Below are 15,976 nucleotides of genomic sequence, written 5' to 3' on the forward strand. Positions count from 1 at the left end.
CTCAGTGGGAAGACTGTGGGTTTTGGCCAGATTCAAGTCCCAGCCACATGGGTTCAAGTCCCAATCTGACTTTAGCCTGGGTTCGAGTCCTGGCATGTGGGTTCAAGTCCCAATCTGAGGTGCATGGTTTCACAGTCATGCCAATATCACTTCTTTTGTGTATTGATTTTCTTCATACAGTGAGAAAGAGAATTGCTGATAAGAACTAGAAGGCTTGGTTACATATTTTCATAATTTTGCCTTCATATTGAGCAGTTCAAGAGTCATCTTGAATTAGTAAATTGTACTTTATTCCAGGATGAAAGCCCTCTGTCTTCAAGATAACATTGTAGATGTATCACTTTTTTGTTGCATCAACACTGATTTGCAAATAACACAGCAGTGCAGTAATTCAAGGTATCTGTATGTGTTTCCAGAGATATAGAGCCCAGAAACATTCTTTAGAGGCTCAAACAGACTCCCTTCCAGTGGTCCTAAGGGTGCTGGTTGTACTCAGCCTCTCTGGTATAGGACTGTTGAGACATTTTGTTCCTGAATGCTCATTCAGGCAGATATTGGACAGCATAAATTTAGAATCTCCTTTCAAATGCCCAGAAACCACATACAAAATACGTTCTATTTTAATATTTCACAAATAATAATATTTTTCCTCACCTAACTTGATGCATGTTCAGTTTTTAACAAAATTGGTAATTAACAAATTGGAATAATCAAAATTCTATACTAAATAGCATAGGGGTGATATGCTTCTAGATGTCTACGGATGTGTGAGATCATTTTCTCCAGTTACTTCACCTTGGTGATACCATTAATAATAATAAACATGAGAGTAAAACTGAATATTTTTATTGAATGCACTCTTTATAGGATAATACCATGTTATGTATTTTTTAAGAATCATCTTCCTTAATCATCATAGCAATCCTAGGAGGTGGGTACTATTATCTATATTTTACATTGAAGGGTTTCAGAACAAACCTCCCCCAAATATGTTACTTCTGCATGAAAATTATTTTGAGCTAAAGGCAATTGAGATCCTGTGGATTGAAGAGAAATTTCTGACCCTGCTTAACTACTTAGAAGAATTTAAATTGGTCTTTCCCAGAATAAGAGTTATTACCAGAGATAAATTTTATCTGAATGGTCCATCTGTAAGTCATGGCAAACATCTAATTACCCAACATCTGCTCTTCTTATTGTCCTGTAAATTACCCTCCTGTCCTTGGAAGCCTCAGGCCCCTAGCCTATTTCTTAGCTCAAGATGTCATATATATCTTATTGTTCTCTCTTTGAACTTCTCATGTATGTGGGGTCTTTGACCCTCTCATATATGTGGGGTTCCCATACATACAAAATAAAATTTGATTTTCTCCTGTTAATTTGTCTCATGTCAGTTTAATTCTTAGACCATCCAGAAGAAACTCAAAGGGTAGAAGAAAGTTTTGAGGTTTTTTTTTCCTCCCACAACATACAGAAAACTGAAACACTGAAAGCTTAAATAAATTGCCTCATGTCACCCAGCAAGAGGAAGTGTCATGCATAGATCTTGAATCCTGAATCTTTGCTGGATGTGATGTTGTGATTTATAAAAAGAAACATGTGTTTGGTCTTTGTCCCATTTCTAGCCCTGAGCTTCTAAAACACTTGGAACTTCCTAAGTGGTGAGAGAGATAAAGGTGTCTTTTTTAATGTTAATGAGGTGACTTTTGGAATGCCCCCAGGTCACCTAAGGATGGGGGCTGGTTGCCAGAAAAAACAACCATGTGATTGAAGAGTTGTAACTTTCAGTTCCACCCCTTGACCTCTGGGGAGGGGTGAGGGGCTAGAGGTTGAAATGATCACCACTGGACAAGACTTCATCTCTCATGCTTATGTAATGAAGCCTTTATAAAAACCCAAAGAGCTTTTAGGTTGGTGGACAGGTGGAGTTTGGGGAGATTGACAAACTCAGAGAGAGCATTGGAGCTCCATACCCTTTCCCCATACCGCCCTGTGTATCTCTTACATCTGCTTATTCCTGAATTATATCTTTTTATAACATACTGGTAATTTAGTGGGTAAATGAGTTTCCTGTGTTCTGTGAGCTGCTTGTAAGCAAAAAGAACAAAGAATCTTGCTCATCATCCAGTTTAAGAAAGGTTAAAATGCAACCCACTGAAGAGCCCCACCAACAGTGTGCCCTGAGAAGAGTTTCAAGACCCAAGATTCTTGAATCTTCCCATACGTAGATAAGCACTAAAACCATTAACCTGAAGTACCAGGATTTTGTGATAAGCAGTAATCTTTTACAAAGATATATATATATTTTTTTTTTTTCACTTTAAGCAAAGCCTTTATTTTCAAGGAAAAAGTATATTTTCTCATTTTCTTTTCTTGTCATAAATTTTAATTATTTCCAGTGGAACCAAAACCTCCTGAACCCCTTTCAGTGTCATCTAAAACTTGAACTTCCTCTATTTCTGGGTAAAATATCCGTTCACAAATGAGCTGTGCAATTCGATCACCCTTTTTGACTTCGAACTTTTCTTTGCCAAAATTAAACAGGACAACACCAATATTTCCTCTATAATCTTCATCTATGACACCAGCTCCTACATCTATGAAGTGTTTTGCAGCCAAGCCAGAACGTGGAGCTACTCTCCCATAGCACCCAGAAGGAAGAGCTATCTGAATGTCTCTTTTCACAAGGGCTTTCTCCATAGGTGGTACTGTGTAATCATAGGCACTGTATAGGTCATAGCCCGCGGCGCGCTCAGACCCCTTGGTCGGAGCGGTGGCGTGCTCCGAAAGCCGGACAAAGCGAAGCCGCATGCCGCCCTCCTCCGCAGGCCGGGCCCGTTTGCTGGGGGAGATGACTTGTGCCTCTTGAGAGCAGGGCATGGCAGGGCAGAATGTGAGCACAAAGGGAGCACGCGGAACAAGAGACAGCAGGATGAGCGCAGCGCACCAGTTCTAAACTTCCCGCCAATAACTCCCTGCCCCGCCCCCCCCAAGATATATATTTTATTACATTTATTTCCCAGGACCACTGTCCTCCCCCCCACCCCCCCACCCCCCCAAAATATATATGCTGGCTCTTGGCTCTTTCCTCCCCTCTTTGGAGCAGTTCCTCAGAGTTATCTGAGAGGCTATCTCCTGGGCTATAGTCCTAGTAAGACTCTGAATAAAATTCAACTCACAGCTCTTATGTTGTGCTTTTTTTTTTTTTTTCCCAGTAGACATGCTCTAGCAAATTAATCAAACCCAAGGAAAGGTCATGGAAATATGATTTATAGCCAGTTGGTCAGAAGTACAGGTAACAACATGCACTTGAGATTGGCATCCTGAGTTAGAGTGGGTTGTTGGAACCTCCAATTTGTAGCACATGAGTCAAAAGACTGGTCACAACCTGGGCTTTGTTGACCTGAAACTAATAAACTGCCTGATATTTCTCCAGCAAAGATAGGTTTATTCAGGATTGGTGGAGAATTGCAATTTGGGATCAGCAGCCATGGTGAGCCACCTGCAAGTCCCCACAGGGCAAGGAAAGGAGAACACTTTTATAGAGAGGAAAGGGAAGTTAGGAGGGTATAGTAAACAAAGTCTGTGCCTTTTCATTGGCTGAGTCCTTGCCGGGAAAGAAGAGGAGTCTTTCTCTATCCTGTTGGGCTCTGCTATCTTCACCATCTGTGAAAGCTCTCCTTTCTGGTCTCCCAACTCTAACTGAGGTTTCTGTTTATTAATTTTTTATAGCCTGCAATTGGCATCCAAAGTGGAGGGCAGTCTTGTAGGATTGAACTATTTACCTGTGGAATCTGATGCTACCTTTGGGGAGATAATGTCAGAATTCAGTTGAATTGTAGAATGCTCAGCTGGTGTCGGGAGCATTGGCTTGGTGGTGTGGAGAAACCTCCCTTTTCACCATGAATTAGAATTCTCCACTCCAGAACCCAAATATTGGAGTATCCTGTAAAATAGCCTTGACATTTGGTTTTAGGTTAAGTTACCATGCTTTAAAAGTATTGTTAACGTCTTAGATTATTTTTAAGTGTGTGAAATACAAAACTATGTTACTTTTTGTGCTAAATAGACTCACAGTCATCAGTGGACTTTGCCTGTACTGAAAAGTAATGGTATTGCAAAGGCAGTGAGGACAAATACCATGGACAGCACACAGAGTTACAGTGTGCACTTGCTTTTCCTTCTGCTTCCTTTTAAAAAAATATTTTTATACCAAATACTAAAGAGGTCATGAAGTCAAGATATGAAGACAGTCTGACTTTCTTGAAGATTTGTGTTGAAGAAAAATTGAAACTTAGATGACAGTTGATGAGATATGTAATCTGTGATTCATCTGTCCTCCTCTAAATTCTAGAATTACTTTCTCCACTCATTTTGTCAGCATTCAGAAATCTCAAAGGACTCAAAACATAGCCTAAGACATTAAAAAATGGCATAGATGAAATACAAGAACACACGCACATTTTTTCCTCATCAGCGATTTCCAGGCAATAGTGGTGTAAGTGTATTTCTCCAATACATTGGCTGAAAAGTAGAGAATTAGAACTATATTTCTCTCTTTTCTCATCTACTTCCTCTTCTTTTGTATCTTTTTTCTTTTTCAGCTGAACTATTCTTTCAGTTATTTTCCTTTACTTCTCTTCTTACCTTCTTTTCCTTTGCCTCTAGTCCTTAGAATGCAGATGTTGAGAATTGTGTTTTGATGAGTTTGAGAGATATGCAAGGGTAGCTGAAGTAATTCCAGCTTGAGTTTTTGTTTTATGATAAGTTTAAATCAGAGGGGAAAGTTGGGTGTGAATAGTTTCAAAGGATTTTTTGTGGTTCTCTGAACTTAAGACCTATCTGGTTAATAGAATAGAAGAATTAGTATAATATGTTGCTTAAGAACACATGTTGGAGTAAGATTGGCATTTTAAATCTGGATGTTCCATTCACTAGCCATGTGTATTTATTATTGACTCAATTTCCTCATCTGTAATAATGGAGACAATGTTACTCCATAGGGATGTTATACTTATTAAGTTGAGTGATGCATACCAATTGTCTCATTTCATGCTTCTGAAAAAATAAATGCTATTTCCCTTTTCCTTACCTAATGCAAATCCAGTAGTTAGCATGGGGTTTAAATTTAAATAGGCCTAGTTATTCGTAGTTGTTCTTACGAGAAGAAAATGTTTCTGTATATCTTTAAAAGTCAACTAAAACATGTTAACGATTAGAGTAATACATCGCTGATCACTTTTTGTCGTTGTTTTTGTCGGTTTTGTTTTCTGTTTTACAAGAGAGTTTCTTCAGCGGGTTTTAAAGTCTAGTTTCATTTCAAAATGAAGCAGTTTCCACAACTGGATGGACCCCTTGCAATCCTGTGGATTAGGTTATATTAATCTTTCCTTACCAGCAGGGATTTTTCCTCCAGATCAGTGCATGGTTCTTTGCCCAGTGTATGGAATGGCTGATTGTGCTTTTGCCCCCCTATGAAGCTGGAAACTGGGCGACCAGGTGTAATATATAATTAGTGTGTACCAATCAAGCATCATCTGTGTTGTTCCTGATTTCATTTTCCGTATCTGAAATATACCCGTCTGAGCTAAAACTCACTTTACTTTTAAACACTCTACAAATGTGACTGAAGTGTTTTTCATATTGAATGCTTTTTTGACTTCTTAAATAGGGAATTTGGAGATTTTGAATGACTCTAGCCATGCAGTATTACCATGAATCATCCAGTAGCTACTGAGGAATAGTTATGTTAGACTTCCTCTATCAGCTTTTAATGAACATTCACCTCATTCCTCTAAGCCACAGTCCATCTGCCGCTGCTTGCTGCTGTCTATGAATATTTAGGTATCAGAGGCAGCATCCACCCTTATTTTAATCTACAGGTTTAATGGAATGAAATAAAGGACTTTAATGGAATATTATGTTGACGTTAGAGGGGTTGTGGTGGCCAACAACTAATGGCATGGAAAATATCTTTGATATAATATACAGTTGTCAACTTAAAAAATTGTTCACAACCTAAAAGTTGAGAGTTATCTTTTACTTGGCAGGAATTTTTAGGACTTCAAGCCTAGGAGGCAGCATCTCAAGTAACCCTGAGAGAACTGCTCCAAGGATGTGATGGGGAGAGCCAGACTATATAGGAGTTTTGCAACAAAGGGCAGGGAGTCTGAAAGTCAAAAGATAATTGTTAATTAAAAAAAAAAAAACAACCAGATATGTCAAGTTAAGGAATGTAGCACTTTTCTGTGTATGGGAAGATGCAAAAGTCTGGGCTCACTGAAATCATTCCTTTGATATACACCTCAGCTCTCTGGGGCCAGTATCTTGTGTTTTCACATCCTGAATTTCCTCAGGGCTCACCATGGGGAGTGGCTGCAGTCTGATGGCTGCTAGGTGGCAGGTATTCTTTCCTTCCTGAGTCTCCTCAGGGCTCACCAGCTCACGTTAGAGGACTGCAATCGCTGATAACTGTAACATACTTTGTTTATTGATATGGCAGGCAATAGTCCATTTCTCACAGTGATAAAGGAGAAAGGATACATACTGCAAATGTACAGCATTTATTATAAAAGATGTATACATAGATTAAAATGCAGAGAGAATGTTAAAATGCTAATGGAAGTTTTTAAAGGCAATTTAAGCTATTGGTGCATATTTTTATATATATTTAGAATTTTATGTATTGACATTGCTTCAAAAATAAAATGAAATATGTTAAACTTTAGGAGTTTCTTACATTTCTGTGTAGTTGATCTGAAAATGAGTGGATTTTGCTTGTAGAATTGTCTATAAATTAAGGGTGCATAGGCTTTGAATGTGAGACCAATGGATTTCCCTTCTATCTGGGTGCATGCATTTAGCATAATGAATTCTACGTCCAGAATTTTTGCTGTTAGAACTTTTTGAACTTATCTCTGGTTACTAAGCTGGTTTCTGGGTAACTGAGGTTTTAGACAAATTGCTATCCATTTCCACTCATGGTTGTTTCTCAACAATGATTCGAATAACAGTAATATAAAAATAAGAGACATTAAGAAATAATGACACAAATCCACAAGGGCTGATTAGGAGGGCTTCGCAGTGGAATATTTTTCAAATCACTTACTTCTATGATCACAATGATTTTCTTCAGTATTTCAGAGCATTCCTCCTACCTGGACTGCTTTGGGTAGATGGTCTTCTTAATTGTGAAAGATGCAAGGAGCCTAACTAAAGCCAAGGATCAGTTACTGCTGTACATGACTAACAACTTCATTCCAAACAGTGAACTATAACCTTGAAGAATATTATTTTGACAGATATATCCACAGTGTTTTTTAAGATGCATATACTAGAGCAGTGATCAGAGGTGTCTTTACTGTAATGGATGAGGAAAGTGTTTTATAATTCAAATGTGCAGGATGAGTTTGAAAAATAAAATTTGTGAAGCCAGGAAATTTAAGAGATTGTGTAGAGATAGCAAATATCACATGTTTTAGTTTCTTAGGATTGGTGTAAGAAAGTACCAAAAAATGGTAGCTTAAAACAGCAGGAATTTATAGCCTCATGCTTTGGAGGCTAGAATTCCAAAATCAGGTCTATGCTGGCATCTCTGATGGTTCCAGGAGAGAATCCATCCTTGCCTCTTCTAGCTTCTGGCATTCCTTGACTTGCAGATTAATCTTTCTAGACACATGGCTGACTTCTCCCTACCTGCCCTCATATGATCTTCTCTCTGTGCATGTCTGCCTCCATGTCAAATCTCCCTTTTTTATAAGGACAGCAGTCATATTGGACAGTGCCCATCTTAATGACCTTATTCTAAAGTGATTACCTCTAAAGGTCCTATTTCCAAATAAGGTCACATTTTGAAGTATTGGGGGCTATACTTCAACATATCATTTTGGGGGACACAGTTCAACCCATAACACCTCATGAAATGACAGCCATAATAAGGGGAAAGTGAAAAATATTTATAATCCATTGACCATAAAATTGAGACGATCCAAAAATAAAGTGAGAATTTGATCATGCATGGTTTAGATTTCAGTATACAACACTCCTACACCTCATAAAGAAGCACCTTCACATGCTAATAATATTATGATGAGAAAAATTGAACTATGTTTGAGGCAAAACAACATGCTATGGGAAGCTGTGAAGAAGTTTAAAATGGCTTAAGTCAAAGACCCAAGACAAAGCTAGGAGGAAAAGAATTTTGTATGTCCAAAATTATTAAACAGCTTATGGGGTAAGATCTTCCAGCCTACTGTTGTCCTAGTATTTTTCTCTATGATGTTGATAAGTGGATGTCAGTCAGAATTTTCCAGTTTTAGTTGTCAACATTGTTTCTTGGAGATAGAAAAGTGGCCTAAATTCATTCTTCTGATGCCTATGTTAAGTTGTCTTGTGGTCTGAGCAGTTGTGACATTTTGCCTTAGATTATTCTCCCTGGCCTTAGTATTTCAGGGTTGGTAGGTTTTGTTTGACCTGTCCATAGGGCATTAGAGGTATTCAATAGAACTTCAATTCAGTAGAACAGGGATTCAGTAGAACATCTGTTATTGTACCAGCTAAAAATAAATTACAATTCATAAACACAAATATTTTTTTAACATTCTATGTAAAATAATATATTATATTTTAACATCAGAGGCACTGATTATATTTATTAAGACTTTAATACAACTAAGGACCATAAAAGTATCTGTTAAATGATTGAATGCCATAGAGTAAAAAGGTGCAAATAGATCAGTAGGAAATTTCTCTTCTTATAAATCTGATTTAATATTTTGTAGAGGACTAAGTCCTAGTCTCCAATATATTGGTCTATATTGTTAGAAAGTAAAGAAATTGGTAGCTGGTCATATTAGAAATGTTCTAATGTATACTCGATGAATAATTTTAGGGTTATTAAAAAAGAAAATATTATAAGAAAATATATCCTTACCAAACTCAAAAGGTTAAATAGCACTTTCAACTTAAAATAATTGTGTTTCTTCTTTTTTGCAAATCTTTTTTCTCCTATCCCATTCCACCTGCAAATATGTTTAGTGTTAACATTAAAGACACCAAATCAAAAATATGTGTTACTGAAACAATAATCACTGAAAAGGAAATTTGATACATCAAAATACATCCAAATTTATTTTAAAATAACCTTTTCTAGAGGCATAGCTTGTTCAGACTCATGTAACAGAAAATATTGCCTACTAAAAGGAAACTTGAAAAGATTCAGTTTAAAATGAACTCTTTTAAATATCATTTCAATATTTTTAAATGAAACCCTTTGAATTATGGAAATAGCCTTCTAATAATAGCAAAAATATGCATGAAAAAGACACTATAATTTATTGCTTGCAAAACATCTTAACTTGTTTTCAGATGCTCCAGAGTTGACATTAGATATATTCAAAGCAGAAAATAGATGTTAAGGAACTAGCACTGAGCAGTAATGTCCTGGGACACAGCATTTATTATTTCTAGGTCACTGCAAGGTCACAGCTGAAATAAAGAAAAACATCATGAAATCTCAAATTTGACCCTACATATTTTTCAATCTGCTTTTGGATTTTTCATTTTGGTTGAGCTTTCTTGCTCCCAGATCTGTACCTGACCTTCTTCACAATCTCCTGATCATCCACACTGGTCTGTACCTCTTTCCTCCTGAGTCTTCTCAGAGACTCTGGATTTCTGCTTCAGCCTTAGAATATACCCACATCTTCTACAGAATCTCCTATGGCAACAGACTCAGCCTGACTCAAAGATATTTAACTTTCTAGGCATAAGTATAACTATAAGTTATAGTTATAACTATATAACTATAGTTATAACTATATATAGTTATAACTATAAGTTATAGTCTAAGTATAACTTTTTATACTTTTATGAGAATGAAAACATATTTTAATTCCAAAGCATTCTGTCTTTTTTCTAAACACTTAAAGTCTTCTCAAGCATATTGTCTATGAATAGTTAAGATGCATTGCTCATTAATTTTTTTGTAGTCCAACAATTTACAATTACTTTCAAATTTCCAGACCAATGCTTTTGCTTTTTCTCTTTTCTGCAACATTTCAACATCATTATAAAACATGGCATGGAGAATTTAGTCAGAAGTTGTCAACCCTAGATTTAGTTTGGAATAACCTACGAAAGTAAAAACTTCCAGAGGCCTGGTGTCACCCCCAGAAATGTGATATAATTGATCTATATGGACTTGGACATCAATAATTTTTAAAGATCCTAGGTGATTCTAATGTTCAGATGGAGTGGATAAACCCTGAACTCAACTTCCAGAATCCACAGATAAATGTGAACTCTTCTCCCAGTCTTTGGATATTGTAAACTCTATCTTTGAAGCAAGATAGATAACTAAAAATTTACAAACTGAAACCAGAAAAAGAGTTTTGTTTGTGGTTTGTACTCTTATTTAAGGCATTTATAAATACGAACAGTAAGAAAAGACAATTTTCTTCCTTGTTTATTCTGAAGAAATATTGCTGAGGAATGCTTTGCTTCATTTTTGTACTTTCCCTGTATTTTATTTCGTAAGAATTTTAATATTTAATCAAGCCATTCAGAGCCAAGTAATTTATCCAGGTTAGGTCTTCTGGTAAAGTTTTATACTTTAAACATGTAGGTCCTGCACATTATATATTAGACTTATTTCAACATATAACAGAGGTTTGTGGCTATTATAAATGTGTGAATGGGATATTTTTTTAAAGATTTTACATTTCCAATCACTTATTACTTATGTGTAGGAAAGTAATTTTCTACTGTTGATCTTGTGCTAACTCATTTTACTCAATGATCTAGATTTTCTGTTAGCTCTATTTTATTCCTTTTAAGATAATATTATAAAATGACAATTTTGCACTCTCTTCCAATTCCTCCCCGATATTCACATCTCCTATTTCTGCTTTTATTGTTCTTTTGAACTGCCTAGGACTGTAGTATAATTTAAAATACTTTTGGTGATAGTGAATGTACTGATCATTGTTGGTAGCTATTCCTTTGTTCTGTTTTTCAATCAGTGACTTGATTTTTAAAATCAGTTATACAAAATTCCCCAAAGTACCCCATTTGGTTCAGAGAAAACTGACCCAGCGGCAGCTTCAAAGCTAAATTTTATTGATCAGAGACCTTCAAGATGGCGGAGGAGTAACACGTGGAGATCACCTTCCTCCCCACAAATACATCAGAAATACATCTACATGTGGAACAACTCCTATAGAAGACCCACTGAACGCTGGCAGAAGGCCTCAGACTTCCCAAAAGGCAAGAAACTCCCCATGTACCTGAGTAAGGCAAAAGACAAAAGGAAAAACAGAGACAAATGAATAGGGATGGGACCTGCACCTCTGGGAGGGAGCTGTGAAGGAGGAAAGGTTTCTACACACTAGGAAGCTCCTTCAGTGGCAGAGATAGGTGGTGGGGAAGCTTCGAGCCACAGAGGAGAGCGCAGCAACAGGGGTGCAGAGGGCAAAGTGGAGAGATCACCGCACAGTGGATCGGTGCCTACCAGCACTCACCAGCCCGAGAGGCTTGTCTGCTTACCTGCCGGGGCGGGTTGGCGCTGGGACCTGAGGCTCAGGCTTTGGAGGTCAGATCCCAGGGAAAGGACTGGGGTTGGCTGCGTGAACACAGCCTGAAGGGGGCTAGTGCACCACAGCTGGCGGGGAGGGAGTCCGGGAAAAGGTTGGACCTGCCTAAGAGGCAAGAAACCGTTGTTTCGGGGTGCGCGAGGAGAGGGGATTCAGAGCACTGCCTACACAAGCTCCAGAGACCAGCACAAGCCGCGGCTATCAGCGCGGACCCCAGAGACAGGCATGACATGCTAAGGCTGCTGCTGCAGCCACCAAGAAGCCTGTGTGCGATCACAGGTCACTATCCACACCTCCGCTCCTGGGAGCCTGTGCAGCCTGCCACTGCCAGGGTCCCGTGACTCAGGGACAACTTCCTCCGGGAGAACACATGGCGCACTTCAGGCTGTTGCAACATCATGCTGGCCTCTGCCACCACAGGCTCACCCTGCATTCCGTACCCCTCCCTCCCCCAGGCTGAGTGAGCCAGAGCCCCCTAATCAGCTGCTACTTTAACCCCGTCCTATCAGAGCGAAGAACAACCACCCTCAGCCCACCTACATGCAGAGGCAGGGCCAAATCCAAAGTTGAACCCCAGGAGCTGTGCAAAACAAAGAAGAGAAAGGGAAATATCTCCCAGCAGCCTCCGGAGGAGTGGATTAAATCTCCACAATCAATTTCATGTAGCCTGGACCTGTGGAATATCTGAATACACAATGAATCACCCCAAAATTGAGGCAGTGGACTTTGGGAGCAATGATGTATATATATATATATATTTTTTTTTTTCCCTTTTCTCTTTTTGTAAGTGTGTATGTATATGCTTCTTTGTGTGATTTTCTCCATATTCCTTTGCTTTCACCATTTGTCCTAGGGTTCTGTCTATCCTTTTTGTTTGTTTGTTTCTTTGTTTCTTAGTACAATTTCTAGGGCTTCTTATCATTGGTGGATTTGTTTTTTGGTTTGGTTGCTCTCTTCTTTCTTTTTTTTTTTTACTTTTAAAATTATTTTTATTACACCCCACTTTCACCAATGGACAGATCATGCAAAATGAAAATAAATAAGGAAACACAGCTTTAAATGATACATTAAACAAGATGGGCTTAATTGATAGTTATAGGACATTCCATCCAAAAACAACAGAATACACTTTCTTCTCAAGTGCTCATGGAACATCTCCAGGATAGATCATATTTTCATTCACAAATCAAGCCTTGGTAAATTTAAGAAATTTGAAATCATATCAAGTATCTTTTCCGATCACATGCTATGAAACTAGATATCAATTACAGGAAAAAACCTGTAAAAAATACAAACACATGGAGGCTAAACAATACACTACTTAATAACCAAGAGATCACTGAAGAAATCAAAGAGGAAATCAAAAAATACCTAGAAACAAATGACGAGGAAAACACAATGACCCAAAACCTATGGGATGCAGCAAAAGCAGTTTTAAGAGGGAAGTTTATAGCAATAAAATCCTACCTCAAGAAACAAGAAAAATCTCAAATAAACAACCTAAGCTTGCACCTAAGGCAATTACAGAAAGAAGAACAAAAACACCCCAAAGTTAGCAGAAGGAAAGAAATCATACAGATCAGATCAGAAATAAATGAAACAGAAATGAAGGAAACAATAGCAAAGATCAATAAAAATAAAAGCTGGTTCTTTGAGAAGATAAACAAAATTGATAAACCGTTCGCCAAACTCATTAAGAAAGAAAGGGAGAAGATTCAAATCAATAGAAATAGAAATGAAAAAGGAGAGGGAACAACTGACACTGCAGAAATACAAAGGATCATGAGAGATTACTACCACCAACCATATGCCAATAAAATGGACAACCTGGAAGAAATGGACAAATTCTTAGAAAACCACAAACTTCCGAGACTGAACCAGGAAGAAACAGAAAATATAAAAGGCTAAACACAAGCACTGAAATTGAGACTGTGTTTAAAAATCTTCCAAAAACAGAAGTACAGGACCAGATGGCTTCACAGGAGAATTCTATCAAACATTTAGAGAAGAGCTAACACCTATCCTTCTCAAACTCTTCCAAAATATAGCAGAGGGAAGAAAACTCCTAAACTCATTCTATGAGGCCACCATCAGCCTGATACCAAAACCAGACAACAATGTCACAAAGAAAGAAAACTACAGGCCAATATCACTGAGGAACATAGATGTAAAAATCCTCAACAAAATACTAGCAAACAGAATCCAGCAGCACATTAAAAGAATCATGCACCATGATCAAGTGCGGTTTATCTCAGGAATGCAAGGATTCTTCAATATACCCAAATCAATCAATGTGATACACCATATTAACAAATTGAAGGACAAAAACCATACGATCATCTCAATAGATGCAGAAAAAGCTTTCACCAAGATTCATCACCCATTTATGGTAAAAACAGTACAGAAAGTAGGCATAGAGGGAACTTACCTCAAAAAAATAAAGGCCGTATTTGACAAACCCCAGTCCTCTCCCTGGAATATGACCTCAGAAGCCCAAGCCTCAGCTCTCAGGCCCCACCTGCCCCGACGGGTGAGCAGACAAACCTCTCAGGCTGTTAAGTCTGGTCGGCACCGATCCTCTGTGTGGGAATCTCTCCACTGTTCCCTCCGCACCCCTGTTGCTGCACTCTCCTCCGCGGCTCCGAAGCTTCCCCCTACCCAGCCCCCGTCTCCGCCAGTGAAGGGGCTTCCTAGTGTGTGGAAACCTTTCCTCCTTCACAGCTCCCTCCCAGAAGTGCAGGTCCCGTCCCTATTCTTTTGTCTCTGTTTTTCCTTTTTTCTTTTGCCCTACACAGGTACGTGGGGAGTTTCTTGCCTTTTGGGAAGTCTGAGGTCTTCTGCCAGCGTTCAGTAGGTGTTCTGTAGGAGTTTTTCCACATGTAGATGTATTTCTGATGTATTTGTGGGGAGGAAGGTGTCTCTACGTCTTACTCCTCTACCATCTTGAAGGTCTCACCCCCATATTTTTATGTTAGTAGTTTCACATGGGAAATTTTCAAAAAAAATAGGCAGAACAATACAATAGATTTTATAACTGTAAGCACTGCAATATAGACTTATTCCTGTGTGGTCCCAAAGTATTTTGCTCGTATGAATCTAATTGCACTTGTTACAATCTATTATGTCTGCCTTTGCTTCCCCAACTGCAGTGCTTACAGTCAACATATAAAATCTATTGTATTGAATATTTCATTCAAATATTCTTATATGTATATTTACAGAATCTTTTGATTTTGTTCCTAACCAAGCTCACTTATCTATTTAAAATTTAGAAACACATATTTTACTATGCAACTGTGACTAATATATCAATAGTGCTCAATCTTGTTATTAGAGCCAAAAACAGCAAGGAAACATTAATTCCTCATGCTTACTTATTCCAGCTTATTTACATTTGTTGTGCTTATGTTTAGTTGGTTGATTAATTGAGTAAACTTTTGGCTACAATAATAAAAGTCAGAATAACAATAGATTAATCCACATAGAAATTTAATTCTCTCTTACATATAGTCAGAGCAAAAAATATTCCTGGTGTGATATGGTGGCTGTATCAGGCTCTATCAGTGCAAGAGTCCCAGCCTCCTTCTATCTTGCTGGTCTGCTACACACAAATGTATGGACACCAAGGGGGGAAAGTGGCGGGCGGGGGGGATGATGTGATGAATTGGGAGATTGGGACTGACATATATACACTAATATGTATAAAATGGATAACTAATAAGCACCTGCTGTATAAAAAATAAAATAAAAATTAAAAAAAAAAACCCCACTCAAAAAAAAAAAAAAAAAAAAAAAAACCCCCCACTCCTTTTTGATATCAGCATTCCAGCTAGCAAGACTGCGAGGGGCAAAAATATAGGGCATCACTTTGCCTCCTAAGGCATGGCCTGAAAGTTATCCATGTCACATTCTCTCAAATCCCATTGCCTAGAAGGCAGTCACATGGCTATACCTAAATGCAGGGAAGGCTGGGAAATAACGTCTTCAGCTGTCACATATGTATTAATCTTAACATTGAAAGGGTGGGAATGGAAATGTAAGACAACTAGCAGTGTCTGCTGAAGTTGGGTTCATTCTCATTTTGTTACCATCCTGATGTCAAATGGTAATATACAGCAAATATGAATATAATGTCTAATTCCTTCGCCTATTGGAAGAAGAGAACACCAATCTTTTTGGCAAATCATGTGATCTTCTAAGAGCTTCTTTTTAAAATATTTAATTAATTAATTAATTAATTTATTTATTAATTTTATTCTTGGCTGTGTCTGGTCTTAGTTGCTGCACGCGGGATCTTTGTTGTGGCACGCGGGCTTCTCTCTAGTTGTGGTGTGTGGGTTTTCTCTCTGTAGTAGACGTGCGGGCTCAGTTGTGGCGTGCAGGCT

At 38.0% G+C, this 15,976-nt stretch overlaps 1 protein-coding gene and 1 long non-coding RNA gene across 2 annotated transcripts in view; one reads left to right on the forward strand and one right to left on the reverse strand.

The window, feature by feature from the left end:
* Nucleotides 1-15,976, forward strand: part of LOC137228920 (uncharacterized) — a 320,233-nt gene that overhangs the window by 187,042 nt on the left and 117,215 nt on the right. The gene's annotated exons all lie outside the window — the stretch shown is intronic.
* On the reverse strand, nt 2,305-2,930 carry LOC137228560 (deoxyuridine 5'-triphosphate nucleotidohydrolase, mitochondrial). Its single transcript, XM_067745523.1, has one exon. The coding sequence runs from the start codon at nt 2,878-2,880 to the stop codon at nt 2,386-2,388; it is 495 nt and encodes a 164-aa protein (XP_067601624.1). The 5' UTR covers nt 2,881-2,930; the 3' UTR covers nt 2,305-2,385.

The sequence above is a fragment of the Pseudorca crassidens genome, chromosome 8, assembly GCF_039906515.1.
Source record: "Pseudorca crassidens isolate mPseCra1 chromosome 8, mPseCra1.hap1, whole genome shotgun sequence".
NCBI classification, from domain to species: Eukaryota; Metazoa; Chordata; class Mammalia; order Artiodactyla; family Delphinidae; genus Pseudorca; species Pseudorca crassidens.